Genomic DNA, 15,562 nt, shown 5'->3' on the forward strand with positions numbered 1-15,562 from the left:
TAAGAAAGCGATGACACTACGAAGTAGCTGCCCTGTGAACTAGGCAGGGCAATCTCAAGCCGCTGTTCCCCATTAAGGGGTTGAGAACCAAGGTTTCCTACCAGGAGCTCCCAGGGGCAGTGAAGTCGGCGGAAAGACGGGCTCAGAGGCCGACGTGAGCCGAACTGCACTTTGGGAACTGTAGTTCCGCAAGGAAGGGCGGAGTGGGGGGAGCCGCACACGCGCATAGGAGCCTGGGTCAACAAAGACGGCGGCGTGCGCGCGCGCGCCGGAGAAAGACAGGGAGGACGTGCGCGGGTGCGGAAGCCGCTTTGAGCTACCAGCCACCAACCGCAGAAGGAGGAGGAGGAGAAGGGGTTGTGCTCGTGGCCGAGGAAGGAGAAAGGGGCGGGGCCGACGGGCGGGTCGCAGAGGTGCGGAGGTCCTGGGACCAGCGGGCGCGCGGGGGTCTGTGGCCCTCGCCGTCGCAGTGGTCGCCGCCGTCGCTTGGTCGCCGTCGGTCTGCGGGAGGCGGGTTATGGCGGCGGCGGTCGTGGGAGCTGTGAATGAATTCTCCGGGTGGACGAGGGAAGAAGAAAGGCTCCAGCGGCCCCAGCAGCCCGGTGCCTCCCAGGCCTCCGCCCCCCTGCGTGGCGCCCGCCCCGCCCGCCGCCGGGCCGGCCCCTCCGCCCGAGTCGCCGCATAAGCGAAACCTGTACTATTTCTCGTACCCGCTGTTCGTCGGCTTCGCGCTGCTGCGTTTGGTCGCCTTCCACCTGGGGCTCCTCTTCGTGTGGCTCTGCCAGCGCTTCTCCCGCGCCCTCATGGCCGCCAAGGGGAACTCTCGGGCTGCCCCGGCATCGGCCTCGGCCTCGCCCCCGGCGCCGGTGCCCGGCGGCGAGGCCGAGCGCGTCCGAGCCTTCCACAAACAGGCCTTCGAGTACATCTCCATTGCCCTGCGCATCGATGAGGACGAGAAAGGTAACTGGGGGCCCGGGAGGAGCGGGCAGCGGCGCCGGGAAGAAAGCGGTGGGGTCGCCGAGCGAGGGCAACACCTGCGTCTCTTTCTTGCGGGAGGGGGCGAAACACCCCCGGAATGGATCTGCCCCGGGAGATTGCTTCCCCGCAAGTGAGACACTCATCTAATACGATTCTCAGTTAAACCACTCCCCTTGCAGGGCGCCCTAGCTATCGACTTTGTTTCAGATACTAGCCTTCCCCCACATTTCTGCGTGACCCAAGTCCCTATGGGACTGCTAGTGACAGTGACAGTTGTCCTAGAGTGACCACACAGATCCTTTCCGGCACTGTAAACAGTGTGTAGCTTCCTTTGAGCCAGGTTTCCGAAAGGTTTTGATGTCGGAGAAGCTGTGCCTTGTTATAGGCTTTTAATAAAAGCAGAGTACTGTAGTGTGAAAGGAATCGCTGCATGTAATTACAGCAGAACTTGTATTATTTTTTAAAGTTTTATGACAGTCATTTTATCAATATAATGACTCCTGAATATTTTTCAATTAAATTATGTTTTAGTATAAAACTTTTGCACCTGGTTGCTTCGATTTTAATTAAATCAGCATTCCGAGGTAGCCTCTAAGTTTCTAAGTTGAAATGTTAAATGAACGCATTGCATAAACTTATACATATCATTTTACAGTCTTTACAAAAATTTGTTTTTGATTGAAAGCAAGAATACTATACCCTTCAGGTTTCTTTTAAGCTAACGTTTCCTTTAAGCTAACTTTCTTTAGTTTTTTTCTACGTGGCAGACTTTGCATGTGTTACTGTATTCAATCCTCACAGTAACCCTGTGGGCTGAAGGTACTATTGTCAGCATTTTACAGATGAAAACGGTAAGATTCAAAAGATTAAAGTAGGTCGTTCTAAACCTATGGTAATAGCTAATGAAAAAAATTTATTTTGGAAAATGATAAGTTAGAAGAAGTCTTAAAACACTTTAAAAATCCCTCTTTTTATCTTTACCTTTAGTATGCTGAGATCTTGCTTTTTCCTCTCCCAGAGAAATCAGCTTTTCCACTACGTCTCAATTAGGTACTCACTTTCATTGTCCATTAGTGAAAACGTAAGCAATCTGCTGTTCATTTGTAGTGTCTCTCCACTACCAACTCCAAAAACTGTTGTATAATTTGTCTTGCTGAAACCTGTTCCTTTGTGGGGCCTGGGAGTGAAAAGTAGAACATAGGGATTCATGGTTTTGGAGTGTTAAGGACAGAGAGGAGGTTAAGAGAGTTCAAAGAAAGAGACATTTAGGAATACTACGTGTTTTGGAAGGAAGTCTTTTGTTAACTGCTCCATTATTCATCACCTCTTAGGAGCATCCAAGGATCACTTAGGGAGGATGAAGAGGGGTGCCATCATCCCTTCTAAGAGAAGCCCCGTTTTATTGCAGTTTCATGTTGCAGTAGGGTCCTCTGAAGGTTACTTATGTAGATCAAATGATGTCTTAGAATAGAATATATTTTAGGGTAGATTATTTTAATTGTTGTATTTAAGAAAGTGCCAGAATGTGCAAGGAAATTTTAGTTAACACTGGGTGATGGGAGTTGGGAGGTGAGATAAGAGGAGAGGTCAAGGAAAATGTAGGTATTAAAAAAATACCAAAGACTCTGGGCTCTTAATTTGAAGAGAAAGTTCCATGTGAGGAATAAGTAACAGAAATAGAATTCCAAAAAAAAAAAAAGAGAGAGAAATAGAATTGAGACGTTAGGGTCTCATGCTGGTGACTTATGTTTGAGTATCACATACAAGGATGCTTCAAAAAATTCAAGGAAAAATAGAATTAAAAGGTAATATGAATCCTTCCATGACCTTTATGAAGTACTCTTGTATATGCTTATATCTATTATACTTAAATCCTCTTAAAGTATTTTTTAAATATTCTCAGTGATCTGTGTACCACATATTTCACACTCTTTCTATTGTTAACCTTTCTGTTCATTGTTTTTGCGGCTGGCCTGTAAGGGCATCTGTTCATAGTTTTTTGTTTTATTTATACTTTAGTTTGAGTTCTACAGCTGATGCCATCATATGCCAAATTAAATTAGTCCAAAGGGAAACAGATTAGTTATATATTCATTTTCCTTTAAAAATGAAGCAAAACTCAGTTTATATTGTCATTATTCTATCTTAAATTTTTTCTTTAGCATTTTGGAAATTTTTGTACTTTAACCTTAATCGAGTAGTTGAAAGAGAGTTCACATTTGAAGTTTGTTTGCCTTGACAATACAAAACTTAATTCCAAGGGAATTTATTTATTTATTTATTGGTGGCTGGCCGGTTCGGGGATCCGAACCAAGAGAATTTAATTCTCCTTCTTTCCCATTGTATCAAAATATATATGAACAAATAGAAATGAATTGGATAGGCAGTCTTCAAAGTTTTCCTAACTCTGTGGTAAACTGTTGAGGGGACAGTAATGTCATTCACTGCTATTCCCTTAGCAACTTGACTTAGCTTCTAAATATACTGAAAGCCACTTCATTTCATCAGCTGAAGTGTGGACTATTTCACAATGTAGGGATGTTAATTAAAATGTTTGGTACCTTGAAATGATAAGTGCCAAATTAAATCTTATTGTAATAACAGTGTATAAATGTGATTTATATGGTGGCTATGTTTGTTTTGAATTTTATTCTTTTACTCAATTTTACACTGAGTTTTCATAAAGGCCTTAATTTGAACCAAACTATTTTAAAAGAGAAATAGCACAGCATATTCTATTTACCTAATGTAAGGATGTGTGAGGTTTGCTCATTAAAGCAAACGTTTATTGGATACCAGTTAATTTGTACAACTGTGCATTCTAGATGAAAAACTCACCTCCTCTCCACTGAGATGTAAGACAACATTTGTTATGTGATTAATAGATATGTATATATATTATGTATATTATATTTCTTTTTTATCAAAGAGTTAAGTAATTTTATAGATATTTTCTCTAATTATTGAACTTCCTTGGAAGACTGATAACCTGTGATACTCATTTTATATATGGAGAAACTGAAATTTAAAGAGTGAACTCACATCAGAACCAGGAACAGAGTTTAGGTGAACAGACTCAGAATATTATACTTTCTATTTTATACCAAACAGTTTTCTATTTTGTAATGCTGATAATGGGGTCTTTGGAATACTCGGAAGAAAAGAGGAGGTTGTAATAATGGTTCTTTGGATTAACCAGAACATGACCTAACATGTTTTGCATGGCTTCTGCAGGTAGATAAGCCTGAGATCTCCTGGCTAATAGAATGGTGGAGGATCTCTAGATGTGGTTCAATTTCTCAAGTATGTAGGACTTAAGGGCCCGTTATGTTGTATGGGAGAGAGAGATCCAGTTTCTCAGGATATTGCTGGGATGAAGAATATGGCATCAAGTACAGAAATTGTCTAAATAAAATCCTTTTCTATTTATACCTAGTCAGTTTTAAGGTGTGTGTGTGTATACATGGACTTTTTTTTTTTTCTGACTGAAAGATTACAGCTGAGATATGTATATCTAAAACAGCAGGTTTTAAAAAAATTAATTGCCTTATAATTTTGCAGTTCTATATAGTCCAACCTTGTACTTTATTTAAAATGCTTGGGCCGGCCCGTGGCTCACTCGGGAGAGTGCGGTGCTGATAACACCAAGGCCCCGGGTTCGGATCCCATATATGGATGGCCGGTTTACTCACTGGCTGAGTGTGGTGCTGACAACACCAAGTCAAGGGTTAAGATCCCCTTACCGGTCATCTTTAAAAAAAAAAATAATTAAAAAAATAATAATAAAATAAAATAAAATGCAAACACAAAATGCCTGTCCACATCTGTTTTCAGAAGGTGATGATGGAGGCTGGCCAGTTAGCTTACCTGGTTAGAGCATAGTGCTGATAACAGCAAGGTCAAGGGTTCAGATCCCTGTACCAGCCAGCCACCAAAACAAACAAACAAACAAAAAAAGAAGATGAGGATGTAGAGTAGGAATCAGAAGTGTCAAATTTGGTAACTTTCTTTAATTGTGAAAACTGCTATACATTACCATTTTGAAAGGATTGATTTTAGACTTAATTTCCTTGGGCCTAATGATTCTGCTTTAACATTTCCATGACTAGAATAAGGAAAGAATTAACATGATCTATAGACATTTAGATGATATTGTACTTTTCCAAAAGGAAAACATTAATTCTTATTAAATACACAGTAAACATTTCCCATTTCTCTTCAAGAACATCTGTGGCATTTGCACTAAAGAGACAAAAAGGCAGCCACTGTTAGGGACTTTATCCCTTGTTCTGTTTTTAGCTGTTTTTTATTGCAGCTTCTATTTCTCCTAATGCTGAATACAGTCAAATTCTGTAAATTCACCTGGTAACTGGATTCCCAAGATTATTGTTAGTCATCCTGTTGACAATTAAGGTATAGTCAGTAAATGTATATTAAATTATTGAAGAAGGACCTTCACTAACCCTTCCTGCCTCTTTCCGATTATCTTACTCCCTGTGCTCCACTCATTAGTTAGTTGGATTTTTGACATCTGGCAAAGTTTAGATTGTCTGCTCTTCTATACTAGTTTTCTTCACTCTTGACCTGAAATACTCATGCCAAACTAATGAAGGTCATAATATGATGATGTAGATTTTATTCTCTTGCTTTGTGAATTATTAACAGCTGCTCATGTTAGACATCTTATTGAATAAAATGTCTGAGCACAATCACATCTCAGCAGTTTTTTATTCTGGTAAATGAGGAAGGAAAAATGTCAAATCTATGATTTTCTTAGAGATTATTAAATGTTTTGCAGCTATATAGGTATAGTACAGACATACTATATTTACCTATCTTTTCTGCTCTTCTGCAGATATTTTATGCTAAGATAGAGAGGGAGAGAATTAACTGTTGTTCTTAAGTGGGCTTTGTCAGTGCTCTCCAGTCAGCAATTACCAGGAACATTCTTGTGGTTGAACAAGTGGCGTTTATTACTAAATGTAACCAGGGAGAACACACACAATGTGGAACCGAGGTGCATCTTAGCAAAAGGGTGCTACAAAGATCTTATAGGATTTGGGCTTGTATTAGGTGATTTCAAGGAGGCATGTAGGGAGCAGGGTTTTGCTCTGGATTGTGTACCATCAGGAAGTAGGAATAAGTCTATAAATAAGTGTCTCTTTTGCGGGGCAGGGGGAAGTCTGGCTGGTAAGGGGATCCGAACCCTTGACCTTGGAGGTATCAGCACCATGCTCTAGCTGAGCAAGCTAGCCAGCCAGCCGTATTATGAATAAGTTTCTTAAATCCTGTCTAGAAAGAGTGAAGACTGGAGTGAGTGCACTAGCTGCAGATGGTTAAGAAGCAGGGGTCACTCATTAGCTGGAAGAGGGGGATGTTTGGTATTTCTTGGTTTGGACAGTATTTTGGCGGCTGGCGAGTATAGAGATCAAACCCTGGACAGTGTTCATGTTTTGTATGTGTTTAGTTAGACACAATTGTACAGTGGTATTGTTCCAACACAGTCATAGAGTAGCCTTGCCTGATGTTGATATCCTGTGAAATTTTTCAACAGATCACTGGCTGTAAGTGCCAGGTCAGCCCCTAGTTACACCAAGACCTAGCTAATAGTACTAGGCCAGCTCCTGGATGTCAGGGCTGCTTTTCTCTTTCTCACCTTTGAAGGTCTAATTTTACTTTTTATTTTATTTTGTTTTATTTTGTCAATATACAATGTGGTTGATTACAGTGGCCCGTCACTGAAACCTCCCTCCCTCCTCCCTATCCCTTCTCGCACCCAACAGTGTCCTTTCTGTTTGCTTGTCGTATCAACTTCAAGGAATTTTAATTATGTCTTCTTCCCCCCCCCCGAATTTTTTTTTCTGTGTGTGTGAATTTATGTATTTATTTTTAGCTCCCACCAATAAGTGAGAACATGTGATATTTCTCTTTCTGTTCCTGACTTGTTTCACTTAATATAATTCTCTCTAGGTCCATCCATGTCATTGCAAATGGCAGTATTTCATCCTTCTTTGTAGCTGAGTAGTATTCCATTGTGTAGATATACCACATTTTCCGTATCCACTCATCCGATGATGGACATTTGGGCTGGTTCCAACTCTTGGCTATTGTAAAGAGTGCTATGATGAACATTGGGGAACAGGTATACCTTCAACTTGATGATTTCCATTCCTCTGGGTATATTCCCAGCAGTGGGATAGCTGGGTCGTATGGTAGGTCTATCTGCAATTGTTTGAGGAACCTCCATACCCTTTTCCATAGAGGCTGCACCATTTTGCAGTCCCACCAACAATGTATGAGGGTTCGTTTTTCCCCACAACCACGCCACCATTTATCGTTCAGAGTCTTTTGGATTTTAGCCATCCTAACTGGGGTGAGATGGTATCTCAGTGTGGTTTTGATTTGCATTTCCCGAATGCTGAATGATGTTGAGCATTTTTTCATATGTCTGTTGGCCATTTGTATATCTTCCTTAGAGAAATGCCTACTTAGCTCTTTTGCCCAGTTTTTAATTGGGTTGCTTTTTTTTTTCTTGTAAAGTTGTTTGAGTTCCTTATATATTCTGGATATTAATCCTTTGTCAGATGTATATTTTGCAGATATTTTCTCCCACTCTGTTGGTTGTCTTTTAACTCTGTTAATTGTTTCTTTTGCTGTGCAGAAGCTCTTTAGTTTGATATAATCCCATTTGTTTATTTTTCCTTTGGTTGCCCGTGCTTTTGGGGTCCTATCATGAAGTCTGTGTCCAGTCCTATTTCCTGAAGTGTCTCTCCTATGTTTTCTTTAAGAAGTTTTATTGTGTCAGGGTGTATATTTAATTCTTTAATCCATTTTGAGTTGACTTTAGTGTATGGTGAAAGGTATGGGTCTAGTTTCATTCTCCTGCATATTGATATCCAGTTCTCCCAGCACCATTTGCTAAAGAGGCAGTCTCTTCCCCAGTGTATAGGCTTGGTGCATTTGTCAAAGATCAGATGGCTGTAGGTGTGTGGGTTGATATCTGGATTCTCTATTCCATTGATCAGTGTGTCTGTTTTTATGCCAGTACCATACTGTTTTGGTTATTATAGCTTTGTAGTATAGTTTAAAGTCAGGTAGTGTTATGCCTCCAGCTTTGTTTTTTTTGCTCAACGTTGCTTTGGCTATGCGTGGTCTTTTATTATTCCATATAAATGTCTGGATAGTTCTTTCCATTTCTGAGAAAAATGTCTTTGGAATTTTGATGGGGATTGCATTGAATTTGTATATCACTTTGGGTAGTATGGACATTTTCACTATGTTGATTCTTCCAATCCAAGAGCATGGAATATCCTTCCATCTTCTTGTATCCTCTCTAATTTCTCTCAGCAGTGGTTTGTAGTTCTCATTATAGAGATTTTTCACCTCCTTGGTTAACTCAATTCCTAAGTATTTTATTTTTTTGATGGCTATTGTAAATGGGCAAGCTTTCTTGATTTCCCTTTCTGCATGTTCACCTTTGGAGAAGTGAAATGCTACTGATTTTCGTGTGTTGATTTTGTATCCTGCTACTGTGCTGAAATCCTTTATCAACTCCAAGAGTTTTTTTGTAGAGGCTTTAGGCTGTTCAATATATAGGATCATGTCATCTGCAAACAGGGACAGTTTGACTTCATCTTTTCCAATCTGGATGCCCTTTATTTCCTTCTCTTCTCTGATTGCTCTGGCTAGTACTTCCAACACTATATTGAATAGGAGTGGTGAGAGTGGGCATCCTTGTCTAGTTCCTGTTCTTAAAGGAAAAGCTTTCAGCTTTTCCCCATTCAGGATGATATTGGCAGTGGGTTTATCATATATGGCTTTAAGTATCTTGAGATACATTCTATCTATACTTAACTTATAGAGGGTCTTTGTCATGAATGAGTGCTGAATTTTATCAAATGCTTTTTCAGCATCTATAGAGATGATCATATGGTCCTTGTGTTTGATTTTATTAATATGGTGTATCACATTTTTGATTTGTGTATGTTGAACCAACCTTCCATCCCTGGGATGAATCCCACTTGATCGTGGTGAATAATTTTACGTATGTGTTGCTGTATTCTGTTTGCTAGTATTTTATTGAGGATTTTTGCATCTATATTCATCAAGGATATCGGCCTGTAGTTTTCTTTTTTGGTTGTATCTTTACCTGGTTTTGGTATCAGGATGATGTTTGCTTCATAGAATGAGTTTGGGAGATTTGCGTCCGTTTCAATCTTTTGGAATAGTTTGTAAAGAATTGGTGTCAATTCCTCTTTGAATGTTTGGTAAAATTCTGCTGTGAATCCATCTGGTCCTGGGCTTTTCTTTGCTGGTAGCCTTCTGATAACAGCTTCAATCTCCTTTATTGTTATTGGTCTGTTCAGATTTTCTGTGTCTTCATGGTTCAGTTTTGGGAGCTTGTGTGTGTCCAGAAATTTATCCATTTCCTTCAGATTTTCAAATTGGTTGGCATATAGTTGTTCATAGTAGTCTCGGATGATTCCTTGTATTTGAGATGAATCAGTTGTGTAATATCACCTTTTTCATTTCTAACTTTTGTTATTTGAATCTTCTCTCTTCTTTTTTTTTTGTTAGCCATGCTAATGGTTTGTCAATTTTATTTATCTTTTCAAAAAACCAACTTTTTGATTGATTGATCTTTTGTATTGTTTTTTTGGTTTAAATTTCATTAAGTTCTGCTCTGAACTTAATGTTTTCTTTCCGTCTGCTAACTTTTGGTTTGGATTGTTCTTGTTTTTCTAGTTCTTTAAGGTGAAGTGTTAGGTTGTTCACTTGCCGTCTTTCCGTTCTTCTGAGGTGAGCATTTAATGCAAGAAATTTCCCCCTTAGTACTGCTTTTGCAGTATCCCACAGGTTTTGGTATGATGTATCATTATTTTCATTAGTTTCAATAAATTTTTTGATTTCCTGCTTGATTTCTTCTTGGACCCATATGTCATTAAGTAGAATGCTGTTTAATTTCCATGTGTTTGTATAGTTTCCAGAGTTTCATTTGTTATTAATTTCTAGTTTTAATCCATTGTGGTCTGAGAAGATACATGGGATAATTCCAATTTTTTTGAATTTATTGAGACTTGATTTGTGACCTAATATGTGATCTATCCTGGAGAATGATCCATGTGCTGCTGAGAAGAATGAATATTCTGAGGTTGTTGGATGGAATGTTCTGTAGATGTCTGCCAAGTCCAATTGGTCTAGAGTATTGTTTAGGTCTTGTGTTTCTCTACTGATTCTTTGCCTAGATGATCTGTCTAATATTGACAGTGGGGTGTTCATGTCCCCTGCTATTATGGTAGTAGTGTCTATTTCCTTCTTTAGGTCTAATAGAGTTTGTTTTATAAATCCGGCTGCTCCAACATTGGGTGCGTATATATTTATGATAGTTCTGTCTTCTTGATGGATCAATCCTTTTATCATTACGTAGTGTCCCTCATTATCTCTTTTTATGGTTTTTAGTTTAAAGTCTATTTTATCAGATATAAGAATAGCTACTCCAGCTCGTTTTTCGTGGTAAATCTTTTTCCATCCTTTCACTCTTAGTCTATTTGAGTCTTTTTGGGTGAGGTGGGTCTCTTCTAGGCAGCATATAGTTGGGTCCTCCTTTTTAATTCAGTCAGCCAGTCTGTGTCTTTTGATTGGGGAATTTAAGCCTTTTACATTAAGAGTTGTTATTGAAAAGTGTTGATTTATTCCTAGCATTTTATTGATTCTTGTTTGGTTGCCTTAGGTGTCATTTGTTCCTTGCTTTATGATTTACTGTTTATTTTCTGTATTTGTTGGTTCCTTGGGTTGTTGATAGCCTTTTTGTTTGTTTTCTCTTCATGAATGCCACTTTTATTATACTATTGGGTGTTGATTTTTCTTGGGTTTTTATGGCAGTGGTAGTTATTTTTCAGGAACTAAACCCAGTACTCCCTTGAGAATTTCTTGTAAGGGTGGTCGTGTAGTGGTGAACTCCCACAGTTTTTGTTTGTCTGAGAAATATACTATTTGCCCTTCATTTCGGAAGGATAGCCTTGCAGGGTAGAGTATTCTTGGCTGGCAATCTCTGTCTTTTAGTATTTTGAATATATCATCCCATTCCTTTCTGGCTTTTAGGGTTTGTGATGAAAAGTCTGATGTTAGTCTGATTGGGGCTCCCTTATAGGTGATTTGACGCTTCTCTCTTGCAGTTTTAAAGATACTTTCTTTGTCTTTGAGTTTTGCCAGTTTGACTATAACATGTCTTGGAGAAGACCTTTTTGGGTTGAATACGTTTGGCAATCTTTGAGCTTCCTGGATCAGAAGATCTGTGATTTTTCCTATACCTGGGAAGTTTTCTGCCACTATTTTGTTGAATATGTTTTCAATGCAATCTCCTTTTTCCTCCCCTTCTGGAATACCCATGACTCGGATATTTGAGCGCTTAAGGTTGTCTGATATCTCTCTCAGATTTTCTTCAATGCCTTTGATTCTTTTTTTTTTTTTTTTTTTCGTCTGCCTGTGTTATTTCAAACAGTCCATCTTCAAGTTCAGAGGTTCTCTCTTCAACTTCCACTAACCTACTGGTTAAACTCTCTGTTGTGTTTTTTATTTCGCTGAATAAATTCTTCAGTTCAGCAAGTTCTGCTACATATTTTTTTCAGGACATTGATTTCCTTGTACATTTCTTCTTTCAGGTCCTGTACAGTTTTCCTTGTTTCATCATGTTGTCTAGCTGAATGAGCCATGTATCTCATTCAGTTTCCTTAGAATTATCACTCGAAATTCCTTGACAGTCACTTCAAGGGCTTCTTGTTCTATAGGATCTAGAGCTTGAGAGTTATTACCCTTTGGTGGTGTACTTTCTTGATTTTTCGTATTTCTGGTATTTTTCCTTTGATGTTTATTCATTGTGGCAGGTGGTTTCACAGTCCACAGGTTTGACACTATTGTCTGACTAAGATGTTGCTGTGGTTGCCAATTTGGTATGGCTACCTCAGTGACTGCTCAGTTGGCCACTAGTGCCTTGTGTGTGTGGTTGCCTCGGGTCTTGGGCCTCTCTGGGGAGCCACCTCTCTGGTCAGCTTGGACTCAGCTGGGCTGCTGGGTCACGGGGTGGTACCGCAGGGTGTGTGGTCTCTGCTGAGCTTCCACCTCCCCTGCTGGACATCTCCCTGTTCTGCACACACTGGGCCGGGCTGCTGGGGTGCACGGAGGCACAGCAGAGCCTGTGGTCTCTGCGGAGCTCACCCTTCCCCTGCTGGATGTCTCCTTGCTCTGTGTGTGGTGGGCTGGGATTGGGATGGAGCCGGTGGCAGCGGTGAAGCCTCCCTGCTGCTCGATCGTGAGGCGGCGACCCCCCCCACAGGGTGTGTGGTCTTTACAGAGCTTCTGCCTCCCCTGCTGGATGTCTCTCTGCTCCGTATACACTGGGCTGGGCTGCTGGATCACAAGGCAGCAGTGTGGTCCCCGCGGAGTTCCTGCCTCCCCTGCCAGACATCACCCTGCTCCATGTGCACTAGGCTGGGCTGGGAATGGAGCCAGGTGGCGGCGGTGAAGCCTATCTGCTGGATCGCGCAGTGGCGGCCCCACAGGGTGTGTGGTTTCTGCGGAGCCTCTGCCTCCCCTGCTGGACTTCTCCCCACTCCGTGTGCACTGGGCCAGGCTGGGAATGGAGCTGGGTGGCAGCGGTGAAGCCTATCTGCTAGATCGCACAACGCCAGCCCCGCAGGGCATGTGGTTTCCGTGGAGCTTCTGCCTCCTCTGCTGGACATCTCCCCATTCTGTATGCACTTGATATTATGTTTTTATAGTTGTAAATCAGTTGATTTGTGGGAGAGAGTCAAGCTAGGGACCGTCTATTCCGCCATCTTGACCGGAAGTCCATGAAGCCAGCATTACAGGAACATGATCATATTCCTAGAGAATCCCAATAAATGGTTTCTGAGGCCAGGAAGTCCAAAGTCCACCTGGTGGTGGCAGCAGTGACCCAGGAGTCTCACATTGCAAGTTGGCAGAAGCAGAGAGAGCCTAATTTTACTCTTTTTGAATTGCAGTGCTTCTTATCCACATTGACATTTGAATCTTGACTGTACTCACACAGGATCTTGAGCAAATTAGTTACTACGCTGAGATAATGTTCATAAAATGTTTAGTGCTTGCGCATAGTAGGTCCTCAGTAAGTGTGAACTATTATTACTATTATTATTACTATTATTATTATTATTATTATTATTATTATTATTAGTGACTGGTTGGTATGGGATCCGAACCCTCGAACTTGGTGTTAATCAGCACCATGCTCTCACCAAGTGAGCTAACTGGCCAGCCCATGGCAACTATTATTAATTCAACAGTCCTTTTAAGATTAGAGCCTCTAAAGGTTATGTTAGAACATTGTTAAATCTTTATTTATTTTTTTTTTTAAAGATGACCGGTAAGGGGATCTTAACCCTTGACTTGGTGTTGTCAGCACCACACTCAGCCAGTGAGCGAACCGGCTATCCGTATATGGGATCCGAACCCGGGGCTTGGTGTTATCAGCACCGCACTCTACCGAGTGATCCACGGGCCGGCCCAACATTGTTAAATCTTGATACTAGTTTCTTTTACTCTTTTTAGGGCACAGTAGCAGCATAAATAAATTTTGGAAAAGAAGTATCGAAAGAGTGATATAAAAATACTTGTACTAATTGTGACCCTTAGATATTTAAAAACAAAACAAAACAAAAAAACAGATGGAAGTTTCCACCTAACCTCACCGCTTAGTCTCCTAGCTTTTTATTACAAAAGATTCTGTGCTCATACATGAAAGTAATACAAGCTCTTGATATAAAATTTGGAAAATACAGAAAATTCACAGAAGGAAATTAAAATGCACCCGTAGAGATTTTTCAAGAAAATCAAGTGACATCACTGAGGTTCAAAGAAAATGTCCCAAACTGAAATGATTCCTTTACATGGAGTTCAAAGCCTTCCACATTAAATAGGAAAGTAAGGCTTTACTTGACAAATAAACCTTTAAGTTTGAAAATGAAAGCAAATAAGATGTTTTTCTAAATTAGAGTAGAAACATCCTTTCTGTAATAGTGGACTATTAGAGAATTAAGCAGGGGGCTGTTAGTAATTCGATTAGCACACATTAGTGTAGGAGTTAGCTCCTTTGGATTGACTGTGGTGCTGTTAAACTCTACTGTAAGATGTTTATTTGAGGGGACAGCTGGCCAGCGTGGAGATCTGAACCCTTGACCTTGGTGGTGTCAGTACCGTGCTCTCCAATTGAGTTAACTGGCCAGCCATACTGTGAGATTTTTAAAGACAGCTGTTATTCTGTTAATTTTGACACTTGCACATTGCTAGTAGAAGATTAATGTAGGAAAATGGATATATTTGTTCTCTGGAATAGTTTGTGGAAGAACACTTAAGAACTAAGTAACAGTAACAAGAAGAAGGATTAAATAGATAGTAAAAGTAGTGGGCTTTATATAACTTAAATGAGCAAAAATCAGGAATATACAACTGTGCACACAGTTTAGGAGAAGGATTTAAATTAGTCAGTCAAATATTACTAAGTATTATAAAGATAATAAAAGTAATGTTTTCATACCATTTTGTTGTTTAAAGTATCATCATGTACCTATTTCATTTGATCTTTGCTACAACACAGAGTTAGAGAAAAGAAATGTCTTGTTTTCAGGTAAGGAAACTAAAGCCAGACAGATTAACTGATTTTCTCAAAGTCATATGGCTATTAAATAATGGAGCAAGGACTTAAATCTCTGTCTTCTAACTCACATGCTTGCAAACATGTATCCTGTTTCTCTATCCCAGACAACCCTTGTTTTGACCCTTCTTGTGGCCAACTGGGTCCCACTAATATATGAAAGAAAAGATGCAGTAGATGATTCGCAAATTAGTGTATTTTATACTTATCTCTGTTTAAAGGCGGATACTGTCAGTATTTTTGTTATATAGTAAAATAAAATTATTTTATTTTAAATAATTTTAAAATAATAATATAATTCTATTTTTTCTGTTTTATACTAAAATAAAATAATGTGCAAATATAGAAATGAAAACCCTATGTAATCTTACCCTAAGGGGGATGATTATTAATGTTTCCTGACTTCGTTTACTTATATAAACATATTTATTCATTAGAGAAAAAAAAATATGTTACATACAAACTGATCTGTAACCTTTTTCACTTAATGTATTTTGGGACTCTCTCCATTTCAATATATATGATCTTTCTCATCTGTTTTTTAAAGAACACTTTTATTAAAATATACATAAAGTGCATAGTTAGTATACTACTTAGTGAATTTTCAAACTGAACACAGAACTATAACCCCACTCAGGTTAACAAATAGAATATTGCTCTAGAAGCCTGCCTTTCTCATATTCCCCTCCACTCACTACCTTGCCCTGTGCTTTGCAAAGGTATGTACAATCCTAACTTCTAACACCACAGATTAATTTTGCCGGCTCTTGAGCTTTATTAATGGAACCATTCAGTATGTGTTCTTTGAGTGTATGGCGTCTTTTGCTCAACATTATGCTTGTCAGATTAAGTGATGTTGCATGTGGCAGTAGTTTCTTCATTTTCATTGCTGTGTAG

The 15,562-nt window shown here is 39.8% G+C and overlaps 1 protein-coding gene across 5 annotated transcripts in view; it reads left to right on the top strand.

Moving 5' to 3' along the window:
• Positions 1-298: 298 nt before the first annotated feature.
• SPAST (spastin) overlaps positions 299-15,562 on the top strand; it is a 63,128-nt gene continuing 47,864 nt past the window's right edge. For 3 of the 5 annotated variants that reach the window (XM_063078530.1, XM_063078532.1, XM_063078529.1), the window contains exon 1: positions 299-960. In XM_063078530.1, coding sequence (XP_062934600.1) covers positions 546-960 — 415 coding nt within the window. In that variant the 5' untranslated portion in view covers positions 299-545. The remainder of the gene's footprint in view (positions 961-15,562) is intronic. The other 2 variants (XM_063078527.1, XM_063078528.1) reach the window with 1 other exon arrangement.

The sequence above is a fragment of the Cynocephalus volans genome, chromosome 14 (genome assembly GCF_027409185.1).
Source record: "Cynocephalus volans isolate mCynVol1 chromosome 14, mCynVol1.pri, whole genome shotgun sequence".
NCBI classification, from domain to species: Eukaryota; Metazoa; Chordata; class Mammalia; order Dermoptera; family Cynocephalidae; genus Cynocephalus; species Cynocephalus volans.